Source organism: Canis aureus, unplaced genomic scaffold (assembly GCF_053574225.1).
Source record: "Canis aureus isolate CA01 unplaced genomic scaffold, VMU_Caureus_v.1.0 NW_027326476.1_RagTag, whole genome shotgun sequence".
Classification (NCBI taxonomy): domain Eukaryota; kingdom Metazoa; phylum Chordata; class Mammalia; order Carnivora; family Canidae; genus Canis; species Canis aureus.
The window spans coordinates 292,518-316,509 of record NW_027554417.1 but is presented as its reverse complement, the minus strand read 5'-3'; the positions used below and the strand labels follow the sequence as shown (position 1 = coordinate 316,509).

General features: G+C 39.1%; 1 protein-coding gene across 6 annotated transcripts in view; it reads right to left on the bottom strand.

Moving 5' to 3' along the window:
• Window positions 1–23,992, bottom strand: part of LOC144309531 (cullin-4B-like) — a 72,865-nt gene that overhangs the window by 21,837 nt on the left and 27,036 nt on the right. For 4 of the 6 annotated variants that reach the window (XM_077890613.1, XM_077890616.1, XM_077890617.1 and 1 more), the window contains 3 exons: window positions 8,976–9,168; window positions 8,077–8,181; window positions 7,241–7,351 (listed from right to left, as the gene is read on the bottom strand). In XM_077890613.1, the coding sequence (XP_077746739.1) occupies window positions 7,241–7,351; window positions 8,077–8,181; window positions 8,976–9,168 (409 nt within the window). The remainder of the gene's footprint in view (window positions 1–7,240; window positions 7,352–8,076; window positions 8,182–8,975; window positions 9,169–23,992) is intronic. The other 2 variants (XM_077890615.1, XM_077890618.1) reach the window with 2 other exon arrangements.

Below are 23,992 nucleotides of genomic sequence, written 5' to 3'. Positions count from 1 at the left end.
CCTTCGGCTCAGGGCGTGATCCTGGAGTCCCAGGATCGAGTCCTGCATCGTGCTCCCTGCACGGATCCTGCTTCTCCCTCTGCCTATGACTCTGATTCTCTCTCTCTCTGTGTGTGTGTGTGTGTGTGTGTGTGTGTCTCGTGAATACAGAAGTAAAATAAAAATAAATATATCCAAAAAAGAAGCAAGCAAAACATAAACCTTCAACCCAACAGGAAGAGAAATAGAAGAAAAAAGATAGTAAGAGGGAGGAAATAAGATCAGAGATGAAATAAATTGAATATTGATTAACAAGGTAACAGAAAAGATCAATGAGTTGGTTCTTTAAAAAATACCAACTGAGGGAAGAAGTAAAATAGCAGAGCAATAGGGGGACCCTAAGATTGCCTTATCCTTTGAACTCAGCTAGATAAGTAGCAAATCATTCCAAACGCAATCTGAATGCTGAGAAAACAAACTGCACAACTGGCGGGGGTGGGGGGGAAGGCCATACTATGAAAAATTAGGACATACAGAGATGAGATTCCAAAGAGAAAAGAATCACAGGAGCTACAGCAGAGAGCCTTGCTCTCAGAGAGAGGATAGAGAAAGAAACAGAAAAAAACAGGGGATACAGATTGCCCCAGAGAAACACTTCCACAAAACCAGGGGAAAATTAGAGCAGATGATTATCGACAGATTTTACAGGCAGGGGAGCAAAAAAGCTGAAGGTTTAGAAGACCACAGCATGTTCCATCGCATATTTCACATCTTCTTAATCCATCTGTTCATGGGCAGCTTAGCTCTTTCCACTGTTTGGCTACTGTGGACACTGGGGTACATATGCCTTCACAAATCACTATTTCTTGTATCCTTTGGAATAAATACCTAATAGTGCAATTGCTGAATACTTCTATTTGTAACGTTTTGAGAAACCTCTATAATGTCTTCCACAATGGTGCACCACTTTGCATTCCCACCAACAGATTCTCCTTTCTCTGCATCCTCACCAACATCCATTGTTTGCTGACTTGTTTATTTTAACCATTCTGACTGGTGTGAGGTGGGATCTCATTGCGGTTTTGATTCGTATTTCCTTGATGGCATGTGATGTGGAGCATTTTCTCATTTGTCTGTTAGCTATCTGGATGTCTTCTCTGGAGACATGTCTTCATGTCTGTTCACATCTTCTGCCCATTTCCTAACTGGATTTTGTATTTTGGGGGTATTGATTTTGAGGAGTTATTTATAAACTCTGGATACTAGCCCTTATTCTGTTATTTCTGGATATCTTCTCCATTCTGTAAGTTGCCTTTTAGTTTTGCTGATCATTTCTTTTCCTGTCCAAAAGCTTTTAATCCTGATGAAGTGCCAATAGTACATTTTTGCTTTTGTTTCTCTTGCCTCTGGAGACCGTTCTAGCAGGAAGTTGCTGTGGGGGAGGTCAAAGCGGTTGCTGATCGTGTTTTCTTCTACGATGCTGATGGATGCCGGTCTCACATTTAGGTCTTTCCACCCTTTTTGAATTTCTATTTGTGTATTATATAAAAAGGGGTCCAGCTTCCTTCTTATACGTGTGACTGTCCAATTTCCCCAACATCATTTGTTGAACAGAAGTCTTTTTCTCCATTGGATTTTCTCTCCTGCTTTTTTGAAGATTACTTAAGCACAGATTTGAGGTCCATTTCTAAGTACTCTATTTTATGATCTATGTGTCTGTTTTTATGCCAGTAGCATACTGTCTTGATGATCACAACTTTAACACACAGTTTGAAGTCTGGGATTGTGATGTCTCCTGCTTTGTTTTTCCTTTTTCAATGTTCCTTTGGCAATTCACAGGGTACTTTCTGGTTCCATACAAACTTTAGGAGTGTTTGTTCTGGGTCTGTGAAAAATGCTGGTGAGGTTCTAATAGAGTTTGCCTTCCATGTGTACATGGCTACAGCCAGTCACTTAGACACATGTTAACAATATCTGTTCTTCCAATCCATGAGGAAGGAATGTGCTTCCATTTTTTCATGTCTTTCTCAATTGCTTTCATTAGTGTTTTATACTTTTCAGAATCCTGATCTTGACCCTCTTTGGCTAGGTATATTCCTAGGCAGAGCACATGGTTTCTGATGCAACTGGAAATGGGATCAACTCCTTGAATTCATTTTATTGTTGTTGTGCAGACTTTTGTAGTTGAGTTTGTATCCAGCACCTGTGCTGAATTCCTTTCTCAATTCTAGCAATGTTTTTGGTGAAGTCTTTTGGGTTTTCTATATAGCATCATGTTATCTGAAAACAGTGAAAGTCTGACTTCTTTGCCAATGTGAGTGCTTGCCTTTTATTTCCCTTTGCTGTCTGATTGGGTTTTTAAATATATTTTTTATTGGAGTTCGATTTTCCAACATCTAGTATAACACCCAGTGCGCATCCCATCAAGTGCCCCCATCAGTGCCTATCACCCAGTCACCCCATGTCCTTCCCCACTTCCCCTTCCAACCCCTTGTCCTTTCCCAGAGTTAGAGGAGTCTCTCGTGTTCTGTCACCCTCACTGATATTTCCTATTCATTTTCTCTCCTTTCCCCTTTAATCTCTTTCACTATTTTCTATATTCCCTGTATGAATGAGACCATACAATGTTTGTCCTTCTCCGAATGGCTTATTCACTCAGCAAAATACCATCCAGTTCCACCCACGTTTTGAAGCAAATGGGTATTTGTTGTTTCTAATGGCTGGGGAATATTCCATTGTATACATAGACCACATCTTCTTTATCCATTCATCTTTTGATTGACAACAAGGCTCTTTCCACAGTTTGGCTATTGTGGACATTGCTGCTATAAACATTGGGGTGCATGTTTTTCACTGCATCTGGGGTAAATCCCCAGCAGTGCAATTGTTGGGTCATAGGGCAGGTCTGTCTTTAACTCTTTGAGGAACCTCCACACAGTTTTCCAGAGTGACTGTACCAGTTCACATTTCCACCAGCAGTGCAGGAGAGATCCCCTTTCTCCACATCCTCTCCAACACTTGTGGTTTCCTGTCTTGTTAATTTTCGCCATTCTCACTGGTGTGAGGTGGTATCTCATTGTGGTTTTGATTTGTATTTCCCTGATGGCAGGTGATGTGGAGCATTTTCTCATGTGCTTGTTGGCCACGTGTAGGTTTTCTATGAAGAAATAAATGTTCATGCCTTCTGCTCTTTTCATGACTGGATTGTTTGTTTCTTCGCCATCGAGTTTAGTAAGTTCTTTATAGATCTTAGATACTAGCCCTTTATCTGATACGTTATTTGCAAATATCTTCTCCCTTTCTGTAGGTTGTCCTTTAGTTTTGTGTGTTGTTTCTTTGGCTGTGCAGAAGCTTTTTATCTTGATGAAGTCTCAATAATTCATTTTTGCTTTTGTTTCTCTTGCCTTCATGGATGTATCTTGCAAGAAGTTGCTGTGGTCGAGTTCAAAAAGGGTTTTGCCTGCGTTCTCCTCTAGGATTCTGATGGAATCTTGTCTCACATTTAGATCTTTCATCCATTTTGAGTTGATCTTTGTGTAGGGTGTAAGAGAGTGGTCTAGTTTCATTCTTCTGCACATGGCTGTCCAATTTTCCCAGCACCATTTATTGAAGAGACTGTCCTCTTTCCAGTGGATATTCTTTCCAGCTTTGTCAAATATTAGTTGACCATGGAGTTGAGGGGCCTTTTCTGGGTTCTCCATTTGATTCCCCTGATATGTGTTGTTGTCTGATTGTTGAGGCTAAGAACTTCCCTTACTATGTTAAACAACACTGCAGAGAGTGGGCATCCCTGTGATGTGTCTGTCCTTTTCCTTAGCACAAAAGGTCTGTTTTCCCCACTAAGGATGATATTACTTGTGGGTCTTTCATATATGGCCTTTATGATGTTGAGGTATGTTCCCTCTATCCCTACATTGTTGAAGGCTTTTATCAAGAAAGGATGTTGTTTTACCTAATGTTTTTTCTGTATCAGTTGAGAGGATCATAAGGTTCTTGTCCTTTCTTTTATTAATGTGCTGTACCGTGTTGATTGATTTGCAGATGCTGAACCATCCTGGTAGCCCAGGAATAAATCCCACTTGGTCATGGTAAGTAATACTTTAAATGTAACCATTTCATCTGATTAGTTACTACCTTGTGAGAATTTCTGCATCATTAGGGATACTGGTCTATAATTCTCTGGTAATGGCTTTTTTATGTACCATAAACTTTGAGCCAGTGCCCTGTCCTAAGAGTAAATGGAGGTCCACACTGTGCCAGATCCCTAAATTTGGAGTTATAAAACTCAGGCCCACACTTGAGATAAAACACAGGAAGAAAATGCTGCCTGACAGGTATATAGCTATGGCATAGAGTGAAGGCAAGAATCTGATGGAAATCTGGGACACAAGAGGGAAGAATGTTTGCTTTTCTCTAAGGGATGAGGAGTGGCAGGTAACATCTGCTCCAGGGATGAGAGAGTGGGGTGACACCATTTCCCTTACCCATCAATACTGATCTACTCTCTTGAGCAATACAGCACTCCAGTGGAGGATGGATCCACTTACAAGCCCCACCACCATGTGCTCTGCAGTTTCATTTTTCCTCAGATTGTCTGCATGAGAACCAACAAGGCAAGACCTCAAACAGAAGATGAGAAAAAAAAACCCTTACAAGGACCAAGACTACTGATCACAGACTGCTGCAAGGGGTCAACTCTATTGGAAATAAGATCTAGCCTCTTTTAACAACCAGACCAAAACTCACCTCTTAAGACTGCCACACACTGGACAAGGTCCAAATACTCCCCACTGTAGGTGAAGAGAAATTCTGCGAAGGACTGACCTGAAGGTAGGGGCAGCCAATACACAACAGCACGGTACACATTATGAAACATTTCCTAAAGCATGAAGTCTAAGATAGTATAAGACTCTTCTTAACATAGTACTATTAATTATTAATGGATTATTACTACTATTAAGTTAATATATCACGATAACTTTCAGTACTAAGAATGTAACAGACTTCCACACACACACACACACACACACACACACAAACACGGAGTGGCCTAGACAAAATGGCAAGATGGAGGATTTCACACCAAAGGAAAGAACAGTAAGACTCCACAGCCAGGGATCTAATCAAAACATGTGTGAGTAACATGCCTGAGCAAGAATTTAAAACAATCATAAGGGTACTAGCTGGGCTTGAGAAAAGCATGGAAGACACCAGAGAGTCCCTTCCTAGAGAGATAAAACAATGAAAACAAAAGGTTTAACTTTAAAATGATACCACCAAGATCCATTTCATAGAGGAGTCCCAGAAGAAAAAGAGTGGAAAAGGGGCAGAATATTAATTTCATCAGGCAACCTCAGTGGCTCAGTGGTTTGGTGCCGCCTTCAGCCCAGGGTGTGATCCTGGAGATCCGGGATGGAGCCGGATTCTCTCCCTTTTCTCTTCTCCCCCTCTTCCCCTTTCCCTCTCATGATTAAATAAATAAAATCTTTAAAAAAATATTAATTTCATCAATGTACAGCTGAGAACTGCCCTAACCTGGGTAATGAAACAGACATCCAAATCCAGGAAGCACAGAGAAATCCCATCAAATTCAACAAACAATGTACAACACCAACACTTTTTATAGTAAACTTTGCAAAATACAGAGATAATCCAGAAGCAAAAGGGAAAAGAAATACCTAACCGATAAGGCAAGACACTGAAAAAATCAGGTTTGCAGTAGATCTCTCCACAGAAATATTACAGACCAGAAGAAAGTGGCAAATACACACAACATACTAAAGGTGGAAAAACGCAAGTTTTCCCACAACACTGTCATTCAGAATAAAAGTAGAGATAAAGAGTTTTCCAGGAAAAAAAAAAAAAAAAAAAAAACGATAGGAGTTCATAACCACTAAACCAACCCTGCAAGAAATTCACAGGGGAATCCTTGAGTGGAGAAAAAAAAAGCCAAAACAAGAAAGAATATCATTAGAAACACCAAATCCACAGGTAACAAAAGGGCACTAAATTCGTATCTATCAATAATCATTCAGAATCTAAGTAGGCTAAATATTTCAATCAAAAGACATAAGATGTCACAATGGATTAAAAAAGAAAAATAAGACCCATCTATATGGCGCCTACAAGAGAGTCATTTTAGATCCAAAGACACCTGCAGATTAAAAGGAAGGAATTTAATGGTTTTCAAAAGGAAGCTAAAGTACTCATCTTTTCCATCAGGCAAACTGGATTTTAAAACAAAAACTGACAGATGAAGAATGGTAGTACATCTTAAGTATCCATGAAGAGGATCTAACAATTGCAAATATTTTTGTGTTCAACATGGGAACAGCCACATATACAAATCAGTTAATCACAAACATAAACTTAATGACTGATAATAATACAATAATAATAATACAGTAGGGGACTTTATATCCCACTCACAATGGACAGATCATCAAAGCAAGAGATCAACAAAGTCTGAGAGCTTTGAATTACACCTTGGACGGGATGTAGTCAACAGACATATTCAGAGCATTCCTATTGCAAGAGAATACACATTCTTCTCAGGTGCACATGGAATATTTTCAAGAATAGATCACATACTGGATCACAAATCGCCCCCGTTCAAGTACAAAAGTTTGAAATCATACCATATATATTTTCAGCCACAATGCTGTGAAACTTGGAGTCAACCACAAGAAAAAAATTGGAAAGATGACAAATACAAGGAGGGTAATGAACATCCTCCTAAATAATGAATGGGTTAACTCGATATTAAAGAAAAAATTGAAAAATACATAGAAACAAATGAAAATGAGAATATGAGAGTCCAAAACATCTGCAATGCAGCAAAGGCAGTCCTAAGAGGGAAGTAGATAGCAATTCAGGCCTGTCTTAAGAAAGAAGAAAAGTCTCAAATGCACAATCTCACCTTGCACCTAAAGGATTTAGAAAAAGAACAGCAAATAAAGCTTAAATCCAGCAGAAGGGAAATAGTAAATATTAGAGCAGAAATAAATGATACAGAAACAAGAGAAAAGGTAGAAAGGACAACAAAGTCAGAGCTGGTTCCTTAAAACAAGAAATGAAATTGATAAACTTCTAGCTAAACTTATCAAAAGAAAAGAGAAAGGACCTAAGTAAGTAAAATCATGAACGAAAAGGAGATCACGACCAACACTGAAAGGAAATCATTGTTCTCCATGCAGATTCATGAAACACAGAACCAAAAAAAAAAGACTAAAATAAACAATATACATGTCAAGATACACACCTTGTTTCAGTTTGGACAGCATTGATTTTTCTGCATCAACTGAAGCACTCTTACCAAGCAAGAGACGTCTGGCTAAATCTTTTTTGTAGAAGGCTTTGAAAACATCTTTTCCTGTTTTAAGGAAAAGCACCTGAATGTTAGACTTGGAAAATGCAAAATGATAATACCAGATACCAATGAAATGACATGCTATATCCAATAATATTTGAAAATCATGTAAATATTAACAGCAAGTGAAACTAAACGGTCACACGTTAATGTGATTATATGTATATAAAATATCTGAAAATACATACATCCACATCATGAACAGTCAAATTATTGGTTGCCAGAAACTGAAAGCAAGAAAGTAATGATGAATGACTGCTTAATTTGCAGGGAGTTAGTTTATGATTAAAAAGTTAAAAGCCAGGTAATTGTGATGGCTGCCCAACAATGTGAACATACTTACCATTACTAAATTGTAAACTGTTTTAACTTACCAGTTTTAGAACCATAAAAACTATTCAATTGCAATTTATGTTGGGATTTGCACATAATTCTTTAATTTCTTCTACAAATGCTATTATTGTTTTAAACACTATTTTTAAAAGAATTTATTTATTTGAGAGAGAGAGTAGGCATGAGAGATACAGCCAGAAAACACAAGCAGGGGGAGCAACAGGCAGAAGCAGAAGGAGAACCAGGCTCCCCATTCCAGCAAGGAGTCCAATGCAGGGCTCCATCCCAGGATCCTAGGATCATGACTTGAGCTGAAGGCAGACACTTAACTGACTGAGCCACCCAGGCGCCCTGTTCCAAACTTTTAAATACACATTTTAAACCAGTCTACTCACCATTAATGAACCTAAATAAAACTATTACTTTATCTAGTAATTCTTCAAGTTCTTCATCTGTAGCTTCTTTGTTACCTGCACGAAGTTTTGAATCCACATACTTTGCTAAAATGTAAAAAATAACTTTCTAAGTAATGCTACATTTTCAAATATATACTACAAACAAAAAAAAAATTTCCTTTCAAATAAGTATTTTCCTCCAGAGCAAGGCGCATTTTCATAAAACAGAAAACCAATAATTGAGCTGATGGACAGAGAAATGGAAGGAAAATACGAGAAATAAATATTTCTTCTAAGTGCTTTTAATATTTCTATAACCTCAATGTCCAAATGTTGTAGCCATTTCTTCATACGATATAGTCCCATGTCCCCAATCTGTTTTTAAAAATCGCAAAAAAGTAACGTGTTATATAAAACAGATTATATCAATCCCCAAATCTTAAAGATTAAGTGATTTATTCATTTCAAAGAACAAGAGAATATCAATTTGACATTTTGTTTCAACTTTCAGAAAGCATGTCAATAAAAAAATTACCTTAAAATATAAAATCATTAGGTTTCTTGTAAGAAAAGCTTTCGTTTATTTTATAAGAAATAAATAAGAACGAGAAAAAGAAGTAGGCCTATCTATAATTTTTTGTTTTATCTACTGATTTAAAAAATGCTGAATTTAAAACAAGCTAAAGGAACAGAAGTTTCTAAAGTGCTAGGTTACTATTAATTAAACAAATGAACAATGCCTTGTGAAAACTAAACCTGAGAAAAATAGTTTATTATAATCACTGATAGTCAATCTTATAATTATGATGAATTAGGAGGTCAAACTGAACTCCCGTCACATATTTAAATGAAATGCAATAAAGAATAAAGTACGTATTTCATAAAATTGAAAACCATACCTAGAAGCTGGGCGGGCTTGTTAGATCTTTTATTTATAAATGTTTCAAAAGCGTCTTTCATAGCAACAATAAACTTCTCATTCTTCAGAAAAGAAGTTGCAATAATGAAATCGATCTTATCTTTAAAATCCAGAAGCTCTTGCACCATTGTTTTATCTTTCACAGGATTAGTAACTATGCTGTTACCAAATTTCTGAAAAATACAATTACCTTAGATGGTGATGATAATTATTATTAAAAATAGCAAGTAAAACAACATAAATTTAACTTCAGTTACAAGACTGAGAATAGCAAATGTGCAGGATAGAAAATATGCAGAAAACATCAAAAGGAAAAGATAGCACTAGATAAAAGGTAAGGTGCTCTAGAAATGAAGCCAAGAGAAATAAAGGTAAACTGATTATTTGAGTGGAGAACTATTTTGAAACATATTAGTAATGAAAGTCTATGGTGCCAAAACAATAAATCAAGTAAGGAGTATATTAGAGTCACAGGAATAAATAGAAGAAAATATCTGAAAAAGAAGAAAGCAATTGGGCTCAAAAGGGTTTATTTCATCTCTGTGCATTAAAGAAATGATTAAGCTACCAGAGCTTGTCAGCATCAGATTTTCAGAATTCTGGAATACAATGAGAAACCTACTAAAACCAAAGTGATGCTTACTGAAAAAAGTTGTGAAATAAGACAGTGTGCTATCATCTCCTCTTCAACTGCTTAAATGGTCTTAAAAGCAGTGAGAGAAAAGCAACTCATCCTGTGCAACAGATCTTCACTAATAATAAAGTCATTAAAAGCTATGATTAAAATGCTGGGTGAAAAAACTGTCACCAAAAGCTCTATAGCCAGAAGAACCTGAATCCTTTAATAGTGAAGGAAAATTAAGAAATTGTGAGATAAGCAACTGCTGAGATAGTTCTTTGCTAACAGACCTGCCCTGTGTACTAAAGGGCGGAGACAGTCCAAGACGGTGGGGGAATAGAGGACCTTAGTTTCTTCTGCTCCCAGGAATTCAGCTAGATAGCTATTACATCATTCTAAACACCCGCGAACTCAGAAGGAGATCTAAGAAAAGAATTGCTGCAACAAATAGTGAAGTGACCACTTTCTACAAGGTAAGAGGTGAAAAGAAGTGAATCTGAGGCGATATACTAAAAGATAAACTGGGGGCAGCGGAGGAGCTTCGAGAAGCCAGCTGCTGGAAAGGGATATACAGGGGAGTGCAAAATTCCAAGAACCCTGCTGTGGTGGAGACATCGTTGCCTGAAACGTGCTCAGGTGGCGAATGGGGACAGTGTCTTAGATGGGACACTGTGGTCTCAGGATCCCTGGGGTCACAGGAAGAACAGAGGTGCCTGAGTGTGGCAGAATCCCCAGGTGGAATTCACTGGAACAGGGAAGCTGCCTGCAGTCAGCAAACCTATGAGTGGGCTGTCAGTTCATTGCTGCCATGAACAGTGAACGAGGACCTGGTCCAGCAACCACTTTGAAAGCAGGGGGCCAGCAAGCACCAGCACCCCAGGGAGACAACCATTGTCCCCAAGAGGAGACCTGCTGGTGCACACCATTAAAGTCTGCAGTGTTTGGAGACTTGAAATGGGATCACGTGCCTGAGATAGAAGAGCTCGGTCACAGGGTGGGTGAGTAAGGAGTGTGGACAGAGATCAGGGAGACAGGAGTGACTGACTGATTTTCCCTGAGGGTGCTCTGAGGAGTGGAAGCTGGAGGTGGGGAGGCCTCCATTTTCACTCTCATCCTCTAAAGCTGCGTGGAAAGCCCACAAGAAACAAAAGCCACCTACACCAATTCAGAACTGCTTACTTAGCCTGGCCCCCTAGCAAGGGTGGTCCAAATCTACTCAGAACTAACAGAGCCCTCCCAAGATTATCAGCAAGAACATCCAATCAAGACCAAGTTTACCAATCATTGAGAACTGCAAAACCCAGCACGATAGGAATATAGCATGTAGAATTCATGTTCCTTTTCCCCATAATTCTTCACTCTTTCAATTTTAATTTTTTTCTCTTTCCTTTTCAATTTCTTTACTTCAACACTCTTACATCTTTTTTTTAACTCTTATATTCTATCCTTTCATTGTATTTAATTTCATTTTTACAAGTTTTTCTTTCTTTACTATTTTGGGATGTGTTTTCTAAGACACCAAAATATACACAGGATTCGGTGTATTGCTCTGTTCTGTTCACTTGTCTGATTATATTCTTTTTTTTAAAAACTTCCCTTAGATTTTGGGTCTCTTTCTAATTTGTTTATAGTGTTTATTTACATGAGGTCATTGTTGTCATTTTAGAATTCTGTTTCTGGGGATCCCTGGGTGGCGCAGCGTTTTAGCGCCTGCCTTTGGCCCAGGGCGCGATCCTGGAGACCCAGGATCGAATCCCACATCGGGCTCCCGGTGCATGGAGCCTGCTTCTCCCTCTGCCTATGTCTCTGCCTCTCTCTCTCTCTTTCTCTGTGACTATCATAAATAAATAAAAATTAAAAAAAAAATAAATAGAATTCTGTTTCTGTTCATCTATTCTGCTCCAGACAAAATGACCAGGTGGAGAAACTCACCTCAAAAAAGAGAACAAGAGGCAGTACTGACTGTCAGGGACCTAAGTCAATATGGATGTAAGTAAGATGTCGGAACTGGAGTTCAGAATAACAATTATTAAGATACTAGCTAGGCTTGAAAAGGGCAGAGAAGACATTAGACAATCCTTTTCTGGAGAAAAATAAAACTACAATTTAATCAAGTCAAAATCAAAACGGCTATTAAAGAGATGTAATGAAAAATGTAGATTCTAACTGCTAGGAAAAATGAGGCAGAAGTGAGAATTAGTGATATAGAAGACAAAACAATGAATAATAAAGAAGCTGAGAAAAGAGCAACTACTGGATCAGGAAGGGTGAATTCAAAAGATAAGTGATAAAACAAAACTATATTAAAATAACTGGGACCCTCGAGAAAAAAGACGGGACAGAAGGTATGGGGAGCAAATTATAGCTGAGAACTTCTCTAATCTGGGAAAAGAAATAGACGTCCAAGTCCAGGAGGCACAGAAAACTCCCCCTGACAAAATCAATTTTAAGAAAAGGTCAGCACCCCAACATGGAATAGCGAAGCTGGCAAATTTCAGAGACAGAGAAAATCCTGAAAGAAGCTCAGGATAAGACATTGATAACCTACAAGGGTAAACACATAAGGCTAGCAATAGACCTCTCCACAGACACCTGGCAGGCCAGAAAGGACAGGCATGACATATACAGCATACTGAATGAGAAGAACATGTAGCCAAGAATATTTATCCAGCTAGGATGTCATTCAAAATAGAAGGAGAGAACATGGATGCAAAAATTCTCAACAAGATACTAGCCAATAGGATCCAACAGTACCTTAAGAAAATTATTCACCATGACCAAGAACGATTTATTCCCGGGACACAAGGCTGGTTCAGCACTTGTAAAACAATCAATGTGATTCATCATATCAGCAAGAGAAAAACCAAGAACCATATGATCCTCTCATTAGATGCAGAGAAAGCATTTGACAAAATACAGCATGCATTCCTGATCAAAACTCTTCAGAGTGTAGGGATAGAGGGAACATTCCTTGACATCTTAAAAGCCATCTTCAAAAAGCCCACAGCAAATATCATTCTCAATGGGGAAGCACTGGGAGCCTTTCCCCTAAGATCAGGAACACGACAGTGATGTCCACTCTCACCACTGCTATTGAACATAGTACTGGAAGTCCTAGCCTCAGCAATCAGACAACGAAAGGACATTAAAGGCATTCAAATTGGCAAAGAAGAAGTCAAACTCTCCCTCTTCGCCGATGACATGATACTCTACATAGAAAACCCCAAAGCCTCCACCCCAAGATTGCTAGAAATCCTACAGCAATTTGGTAGCATGGCAGGATACAAAATCAATGCCCAGAAATCAGTGGCATTTCTATACACTAACAATGAGACTGAAGAAAGAGAAATTAAGGAGTCAATCCCATTGTCAATTGCACCCAAGGCATAAGATACCTAGGAATGAACCTAAAAAGAGGTAAAGGATCTATACCCTAAAAGCTATAGAGCACTTCTGAAAGAAATTGAAGAAGATACAAAAAGATGGAAAAATATTCCATGCTCATGGATTGGCAGAATTAATATTGTGAAAATGTCAATGTTACCCAGTGCAATTTACACGTTTATTGCAATCCCTATCAAAATACCATGGACTTTCTTCAGATAGTTGGAAGAAACCATCTTCAGATTTGTGTGGAATCAGAAAGACCCCAAATAGCCAGGGGAATTTTTAAAAAGAAAACCATATCTGGGGGCATCACAATGCCAGATTTCAAGTTGTACTGCAAAGCTGTGGTCATCAAGACAGTGTGGTACTGGCACAAAAACAGACACATAGATCAATGGAATAGAATATAGAACCCAGAAGTGGACCCTCCACTTTATGGTCAACTGATATTCGATAAAGGAGGAAAGACTATCCACTGGAAGAAAGACAGTCTCTTCAATAAATGGTGCTGGGAAAATTGGACATCCACATGCAGAAGAATGAAACTAGACCACTCTCTTTCACCATACACAAAGATCAACGCAAAATGGATGAAAGGTCTAAATGTGAGACAAGATTCCATCAAACTCCTAGAGGAGAACTACTCTAATCTGGGAAAATAAATTGGCATCCAACACCCTTTTGAACACCCTTTTTGAACTCAGCCACAGTAACTTCTTACAAGATACATCCACGAAGGCAAAAGAAAGAAAAGCAAAATGAACTACTGGGACTCCATCAAGATAAGAAGCTTTTGCACAGCAAAGGATACAGTCAACAAGACGAAAAGACAACCTACAGAATGGGAAGCAATATTTGCAAATGACGTAGCAGATAAAGGGCTAGTTTCCAAGATCTATAAAGAACTTATTAAACTCAACACCAAGGAAACAAACAACCCAATCATGAAATGGGCAAAAGACATGAACAGAAATCTCACAGAGGAAGACACAGACATGGCCAACAAGCACATGAGAAAATGCTCCGCATCACTTGCCATCAGGGAAATACAAATCAAAACCACAATGAGATACCACCTCACACCAATGAGAACGGGGAAAATTAACAAGGCAGGAAGCCACAAATGTTGGAGAGGATGTGGAGAAAAGGGAACCCTGATACACTGTTGGCGGGAATGTGAAATGGTGTAGCCACTCTGGAAAACTGTGGATGTTCCTCAAAGAGTTAAAAACAGACCTGCCCAACGACCCAGCAATTGCACTGTTGGGGATTTACCCCAAAGATACAGATGCAATGAAATGCCGGGAGGGACACCTGCACCCCGATGTTTCTAGCAGCAATGTCCACAATAGCCAAACTGTGGAAGGAGCCTCAGTGTCCATTGAAAGATGAATAGATAAAAAAGATGTGGTTTATGTATACAATGGAATATTACTCAGCCATTAGAAATGAGAAATACCCACCATTTGCTTCAACGTGCATTGAACTGGAAGGTATTATGCTGAGTGAAGTAAGTCAATCGGAGAAGGACAAACATTGTATGTTCTCATTCATTTGGGGGATATAAATAATAGTGAAAGGGAATATAAGGGAGGGGAGAAGAAATGTGTGGGAAGTATCAGAAAGGGAGATAGAACTAAAGACTCCTAACTCTGGGAAACAAACTAGGGGTGGTGGAAGGGGAGGACGGCGGGGGGTGGGGGTGACTGGGTGGTGGGCACTGAGGGGTGCACTTGACGGGATGAGCACTGGGTGTTATTCTGTATGTTGGCAAATTGAACACCAATAAAAAATAAATTTATTATAAAAAAATAGAAGGAGAGGTAAAGACCTTCCAGGACAAACAAAATATAAAAGAATTTGTGATCATAAACCAACCCTGCAAGACATAATGAGATCCTCTCAGCAGAAATAGAGTTTGAAAGTAATACAGACCAGAAAAAAACAGAGACAATATACAGAGAGAGTGACTTCACAAGTTATACAATGGCACCAAATTTCTATCACTCAACAGTTACTCTGCATGTATATGGGCTAATTGTCCCAATCAAAAGACACAGGGTATCAGACTGGATAAAAAATCAAGATCTATCCCTGTGCTGTCTGCAAGAAACTCATTTAAACCTAAACACAAACTCCAGATTGAAACTGAGAGGAGGAGGTGGAAAAGCATTTAAATCATGCTAATGGACATCAAAAGAAAAGCTAGTGTAGCAATCCTTATAGCCCACAAATTAGACTGTCAACCAAAGACTGCAGTAAGAATGAGGAAAGGACACTATATCGGAATTAAAACATATATTAAAAACATATATTAAAAAAAAGATCTAACAATTCTATATACTTACATCCTTAACATGGGAGAATCCAATTATATAACACAACAATAAGATAAAACACAGTGATAATAATACAATGATAGTAGGGGACTTCAACACCCCTTTAACTGCAACAAACAGATGATCGAAGCAGAAGATCAACAACAAAACAAGGGGCTTCGAATGACACACTGGACCAGATGAAAATCACAGATACATTTAGAGCATTTCACCCTAAAGTAACAATTCACATTCTTCTCAAGTCCATATGCAGCATTCTCCAGAATAGGCCACATACGGGTCACAAATCAGGTCTCAATGGTACCAAAAAATTGGGATAATTCCCTGCATATTTTCAAATGGCAATGCTTTGACACTTGAGCTCAATCATGAGAAAAAAACCTTGGAAAGAACTCAAATACATGGATGTTAGAAAAAGCATCCTAATGAATGTTGGCAAATCGAACTTCAATTAAGAAAAAAAGGAATGAATGAATTAGTCAACCAGGAAATTAATGAGGAATTTAAAAATTCATGGAAACATGAAAATGAAAACGTAACTGTTCAAAACCTTTGAGATGCAGAAAAGGTAATCCTACTAGGGAAGTACACAGCAATACAAGCCTTTCTCAAGAAAGAACAGCCTTAAATACACATCCTAACCTTATACCTAAAGGAGCTGGAGAAAGAACAGCAAATAAAGCCTAAAGCAAGCAGGAAAAGAGAAATCATATAGAGCAGTAATCAATGAAACATAAACCAAAAAACCAGTAGAACAAATCAATGAAACTAAGAGCTGGTTCACTGAAAAAATAAGACTGATAAATCCCTGACTACACTTATCAAAAGAAAAGAGAAAGGGCCCAAATTAGTAAAATCATGAATGCAGGAGGAAATCACAATAAACACCAAGGAAATACAAACAATTTTAAGAACATACAACAAAATTAGGCCATCTGGGGAAACAGATGCATTCCTAGAAACATATAAACTACCAACACAGAAACAAGAAGAAAGAGAAAAACTGAACAGACCCATTACCAGCAAAGAAATTGAAACAGTCATCAAAAATCTCCCAACAAACAATGGTTCAGGGCTGTATGGCTTCCCAATGGAATCTGAAGAATAATTAATATGTACTGTCCTGAAGCTATTTCAAAATACAGAAATGGAAGGAAAACTTCCAAATTCTATGAGGCCAGCATTATCTTGATCCCAAAAGACACAGACCCAACCAAGAAGGAGGATTACAGACTATATCCCTGATGAACGCTGGGTGATGCCAAAATTCTCACCCAGTTAACAGACAACAGGATCAAGCAGTAATAAAAGGATGGACACCACGACCAAGTGGGATTTATTCCTGGGCTGCAAGGGTGGTTCAACATTCACAAATCAGTCAATCAATGTGATATACTACATCCATAAAAGAAAGGACAAGAGCCATACGGTCCTCTCAGTAGATGCAGAACAAAGGCATTTGACTAAGTACTGCAGTCCTTCTTGATTAAAATTCGACACAGTACAGAGATAGATAAAATATACGTCTGTATCATAGAAGCTAACAACAAAAACCTGAAAGGTAATATCATTCTCAGTGGGGAAAAACTAGAGTTTTTCCTCTAAGGTTAAGAATATGACAGAGATATCCACTTTCACCACGGTTGTTCAACACAGTAAGGGAAGCTCCTAGTCTCAGCAATCAGACAACAAAGAGAAATAAAAGGCATCTGAATTGGCAAAGAAGAAATCAAGCTCTCAATCTTAGCAGACAACAACTTATTTTAAATGGAAAACTCAAAAGACTCCACCTTAAAATGCTTAAACTGATACAGGAATATAACAAGTGGCAGGATATGCAATCAATGCACAGAAATCAGTTGCACTTCTGTACACTAATTAGAAAAAAGAGAAATCAAGTAATGAATCCCATTGACAACTGCATCAAAAACAAAGATACCTAGGAATAAACCTAACCAAAGAAGATAAGGATCTATATCAGGGATGCCTGGATAGCTCAGTGGTTGAGAGTCTGTCTTGGACTCGGTGTGATCCTGGAGGCCCAGGATCCAGTACCACATTGGGCTTCCCATGGGGAGCCTGTTTCTACCTCTGCCTATGACTCTGCCTCTGTGTGTCTCTCATGAATAAATAAAACCTTTTTTTAAAGAAAGGATATATATTCAGCAAACTATAAAACCCTTGTGTACTTGAAGGAACTTGAGGAAGACGCAAAAATGGAAAATGTTCGTGGACTGGAAGAATAAATATCGTTAAAGTGTCTACTATGCCACCTAGAGCAATCTATACACTCAATGCAATCTGTATCAAAATAACTTTTCACAGAGCAGGAACAAATAATTCTAAAATTTGTATGGAACCAGGCCAGGCCTGAAGATGGCAGAAGAACAGGGGTCCTCAAATCACCTGGCCCCACCAACTTACTTAGATAACTTTCAAATCATCCTGAACACCTACCTCCAAATTCGACCTGACATTTAAAGGGAGAACAGCTGGAACACTACAAAGAGAAGAGTTTTCAATTCTAGCAAGGTAGGCAGGTGGAAAAAAATAAAATAAAAAAGAATCAAGTGGGGGAGGGGCACCAAGAAGAGGTGGGCTGAAGCCTGGCAGGCAGCAAAAGCCTCCAGGACAGGAAAGCCCTACCCTGGAGAAGGAGGAACTTTAAAAATCCGCACAGATTCTTTCTGGACAGAAAAGTGTTTAGCAGGGCAATTGGGCAGAATGGCAGGAGGGGCAGTGAAGACTCCAATTTTCTAAGTCACTTTCAGAGGAGGGGCTCCTAGGGGGAAAGCAAAACACAAACTGTGGACCATCTGGGTAAAGTGCTGGAGTGTTTAGCTGGAGGGGCATTTGGGAGAAGCCAGTTGGTTAGGTGGGCAGCTCCAGACGGAGGTGTCTGTGTCCTGCTGCCTTCGGGAGCCCTGCCACCAGGAGCACGATCCCAGCAGCACAGGGCCCTGGACCCCAGGGCACCATGCAGACAAAGCCCACGATCCTGCACTCCCCCTGGGACAGGCAGAAGCAGGGAGGGCACAGGACAGAGAGGACTCTCTTGCCAACAGGTGCCCTGCAAGCTGTGCAGATCAGGCCACTGCACACTGAGAGCCTGTGTTAGTTACTGCAGAAAGCTGACTCCAGAGCTGGAATTCTGGCCACCTCCATTGTTGTCTTCCTCCTCGTTTCCCCCTGTGCCTGGGAGAGGCAGCACTGCCAGGGAACAGGGGCCTCACAGGATAAACAGCTTCCACTGAGACTGGCACCCGGCAGGGGGCAGGGCAGCTTCCCCAGATGCATTTATCTGAGAATCAGCACAGCAGGCCCCTCTGCCAGAAGACCAGCTGGAAGAACAGGGGAAGAGCAAGTTCTTGACCAAGCAGAGCTGGAAAGCTCCAGGGGAAGTCGAAGGATTTATAGGATATAGAACTAGAAGATATACCGCCTTTTTTCCTTTTCCAGTACAATGCGTTTTTATATCAGACTAAAAATTTACAAAGTTTTTTCTCTTTTCCCACCTTAACTACAACATTGTACCACCTCTTCATTTTTGTTTCGTCCTTTTTGACTTTCATATCACTATAATTACACGTCTTAGATATATTTTTCCCTTCTAGAGTCCCATCAAAATACTCAGTTCAATTTGGGGAGACACTTGAGATTTCATTTTGTGTGTGTGTGTTTTTTTTTCTCTGACTCATTTTGTTCTACAATGGTGGAAATTAATACCTTCTAAAACATGACCAGCATGCACCCAGAACCAAGTGGTATGCTGTGATGATTCATTCTGTGAGATTATATTCTCTCTTCATTCCCATTCTGCCCCCCTCTTTTATCTCGTTTATGTTTTGGTGGTCAATGCTGGGGCTTTTACAAGTATTGCTGGTTTATATACATTTGGGACTGAGGATCTTCTAACATACAGAACTTAATATACTCAGAACCAAGAGGATCACTTCTAGGACCCCTTTCGTAGACTACATTTTCCCTTCACTACAACTTCTTCACCACCACTATCTCCCAGTATTCCTCCTTTTTTTTTCTTTTTTTTTCCACTTAATTTTTTTTCTTTCATTCTTTTTCTTTTTTCTTCTCCTTTGGATACCTGACCGTTTATTTTCACTACGTCGTTTTAAATTTTGTTTCTCACTTTAGCGGATCTTTTGTTTTATTTTGTTCTGATCTTTGTTTTCATTTTTTGGTCTCTGACCTCGCCAGAATCACCTAGGGTGAAACTTAGGTTGTGGTTGACATGTTTGACTCAGCTGGGTCGTACAGCCACTCTGCACTGATCAAAATGACTAGAAGGAAGAACTCACCTAAAAAGAAAGAATCAGAAACAGTGCTCTCTCCCACACAGAGTTACAGAATATAGATTACAATTTGATGTCAGAAAGCCAATTCAGAAGCACAATTATAAAGCGACTGGTGGCTCTGGAATAAAAGCATAAAGGAGGAATCCAGAGACTTTGTTACTGCAGAATTTAGAACTAATCAGGCCGAAATTGAAAATCAATTAAATGAAATGCAATCCAAACTGGATGCCCTGACTGCTTTGGTTAAGGAGGTGGAGAAAAGAGTTGAGTGACACAGAAGACAAGTCAAGAAAGGAAGGAAGGACAAGGCAAGGAAGGAAGCTGACAAAAAAAGAGAAAAACAATAAGAGACCATGAGGAAAGGCTAAGGGAAATAAATGACAGCCTGACAAGAAAGCATCTACAAATAATTGGGATTCGAGAGAACGCTGAGAGGGACAGAGGTCCAGAAAGCATATCTGAGCAAATCATAGTTGAGAACTGCCTTAATTTGGGGAGAGAAGCAGGCATTCAGATTCAGGAGATAGGTCCCCCCAAAAATTAATAAGTCAATTACAACCGCAACATTTAATAGTGAAACCTGCAAATTCCAAACATAAAGAGTAAATCCTTAAAGCAGCAAGAGACAAGACATTTCTAACTTATTTGGGAAGAAAGATCAGATTAACAGCAAACCTCTCCACAGACACCTGGCAGGCCAGAAAGGGTCTATATACACAGGGTACTAAATGAGAAGACCATGCAGCCAAGAATATTTTATCCAGCATTCAGACTCGCATTCAGAATAGAAGGAGAGATAAAAAGCTTCCAAGATAGGCAGAAACTGAAAGAATATGTGACCACCGAACCAACTCTGCAAGAAATGTTAAGGGGGACCCGGTAAAAGAAAGAGGAAGCCCAAAGAAATATTCCATAAAAACAGGGATTAAATAGGTATTACGATGACACTAAATTCATAGCTTTCAGTAGTTACTCTGAAGGTGAATAGGCTAAATGATCCCATCAAAAGACGCAGGGTTTCAGACTGGATAAAAAGCAAGACGCATCTATTTGCTGTCTACAAGAGACTCATTTGACACGTAAGGACAGCTGCAGCCTGAAACTAAAAGGTTGGAGAACCATTTACCATTCAAATGGTCCTCAAAGGAAAGCTGGGGTAGCAATCTTCATATTCGATAAATTTAAAAGTTTATCCCAAAGACTGTAGTAAGAGATGAAGAGGGACACTATGTCATAATAAAGGCTGTATCCAACAAGAGGACCTAACAGTCATGAATATTTATGCCCCTTATGTGGGAGCTGCCAAGTATACCAATCAATTAATAACCAAAGGAAAGAAATACATAGATAATAATAATACATGAATAGTAAGAATTTTCAACACAGTGCTTTTAGGAAAAGACGGATATTCTGAACATCACCAAGGAAATAAGGGCCTTCGATGTTGATAGCAGCAAGGTCCACAATAGCCAAACTGTGGAAGGACCCTCGGTGTCCATCGAAAGATGAATGGATAAAGAAGATGTGGTTTACGTATACAATGGAATATTACTCAGCCGTTAGAAAGGACAAACACCCACCATTTGCTTCGACGTGGAAGGAACTGTAGGGTATTATGCTGAGTGAAATAAGTCAATCGGAGAAGGACAAACACTATATGGTCTCATTCATTTGGGGAATATAAATAATAGTGAAGTGGAATAAAGAGGAAAGGAGATAAAATAAGTGGGAAATATCAGAAAGGGAGACAGAACATGGGAGTCTCCTAACTCTGGGAAACGAACTAGGGGTGGTGGAAGGGGAGGAGGGCGGGGGGTGGGGGTGACTGGGTGGCGGGCACTAAGGTGGGCACTTGATGGGATGAGCACTGGGTGTTATTCTGTATGTTGGCAAATTGAACACCAATAAAAAAATAAATTTATTATTTAAAAAAAAGAAATAAGGGCCTTGAATGATACACTAGACCAAGTAAGATTTCACAGATACACACAGAATTTTTCATCAAATGTAACTGAATACGCATTCTTCTCAAGTGCACAATGAATTTTCTCCAAAATAGACCACATACTGGGTCACAAACCAGGTCTCAACCGATACCAAAAGAATGGGATTGTACCCTGCATATTTTCACGGCACAATGCTTTGAAACGAGCTCAATCACAAGAAGAAATTTGGGAGAAATTCAAAGACATAGAGGTTAAGGAGCATCATACTAGGGATCCCAGGGTGGCGCAGCAGTTTAGTGCCTGCCTTTGGCCCAGGGCACGATCCTGGAGACCCGGGATCGAATCCCACGTCAGGCTCCTGGTGCATGGAGCCTGCTTCTCCCTCTGCCTGTGTCTCTGCCTCTGTGTGTGTGTGTGTGTGTGACTATCATAAGTAAATAAATAAATACATTTTTTTTTAAAAAGAAAAGGAGCATCATACAAAAGATGAATGGGTCAACAAAGAAATTAGAAAAGAATGAAAAAGACTTATGGAAACTAATGAAAATGAAGGTACAACTCTTCAAAAGCTTTGGGATATGGAGAAAGCAGTCCTAGGAAGGAAATACATAAAAATAAAAGCATTCCTCAAAAAATTGGAAAAAACTAAATACACAAGCTAACCTCACACCTAAAACAACTGGAGAGAGAACAGCAAATAAAACCTACACCAAGCAGAAGAAGACAGTTAATGAAGATTCAAGCAGAACTCAATGAAATAGAGACCGGAAGAACTGTACAACAGATCAAAAAAAACTGGAGTTGGTTCTTTGAAAGAATTAATAAGATAAAACATTAGTCATCCTTTTAAAAAGAAAAAAGACTCAAATTAATAAAATCATGAATGTAAGGGGACAGATCACAACCAATAACCAAGGAAATACAAATGACTTTAAAAACATATTATGAGCAGCTATACGCCAATGAATTAGGCAATCTAGAATAAATAGATGTATTTTTGGAAAACCACAAATTACAAAACTGCAACAGGAAGAAACAGAACCTTAACAGGCCAGTAACCAGCAAGGAAATTGAAGCAGTCATCAAAATCCTCCCAAGACACAAAAGTCCAGGGCCAGATGGCTTCCCAGGAGAATTCTATCAAATGTTTAAAGAAGAAACCATACCTATTCTACTAAAGCTGTTCTGAAAGATAGAAAGCGACGGAATACTCCCAAACTTGTTTTATGAGACCAGCATCACCTTAATTCCAAAACCAGACCAAGACCCAACCAAAACGAATTATAGACTGATATCCCTGATGAACAAGATGCAAAAATTCTCAACAAGATACTAGGCAATAAGATCCAATACTACATTAAGAATTTATACACCATGACCGAGTAGGATTTATCCCCGGGATGCAAGGCTGGTTCAACACTTGTAAAACAATCAACCTGACAGATCACATCAGGGGTAAAAACAACCCTATGATCCTCTCAATAGATGCAGAGATTTGACAAAATATAGCACCCATTTCTGAACAAAAACCTTTCAGAGTGTAGGGATAGAAGGAACATTCCTCAACATCTTAAAAGCCATCTGCGAAAAGCCCACAGAAAATATCATTCTCAATGGGGAAACACTGGTAGCCTTTCCCCTAAGATCAGGAACATGACAAAGATGTCCACTCTCACCAGTGCTATTCAACATAGTCCTAGCAGTCCTAGCCTCAGTAATCAGACAACAAAAATAAATAAAAGGCATTCAAACTGGCAAAGAGCGAGCTAAACTCTCCCTCTTTGCAGATGACATGATATTGTAAATGGAAAACCCAAAAGACTTCACCCCAAGATTGCTAGAACTCATACAGCAATTCAGCAGTGCGGCAGTATATGAAATCAATGTCCAGAAATCAGTCCCGTTTCTATACACTAACAATGAAACTGAAGAAAGAGAAATTAAGGACTCAATCCCATTCACAATTGCACCCAAAAGCATAAATACCAAGGAAGAACCCTAACCAAAGAGGGAAAGGATCTATACCTTAAAAACTACAGAACATTTCTGAAAGAAACTGAGGAAAACACAGAGATGGAAAAATATTCCATGCTCATGAAAGATCTAAGTGTGAGACAAGATTCCATCAAAATCCTAGAGGAGAACAGAGGCAATACCCTTTCTGAACTCGGCCACAGTAACTTCCTGCAAGATATATCCACGAAGGCAAAAGAAACAGAAACAAAAACGAACTATTGGGACTTCATCAAAGTAAGAAGCTTTGGCGCGGCAAAGCTTACATCAACAAAACTAAAAGACAGCCTACAAAATGGGAGAAGATATTTGCAAATGACCTATCAGATAAAGGGCTAGTTTCCAAGATCTATAAAGAACTTATTAAACTCAACAGCAAA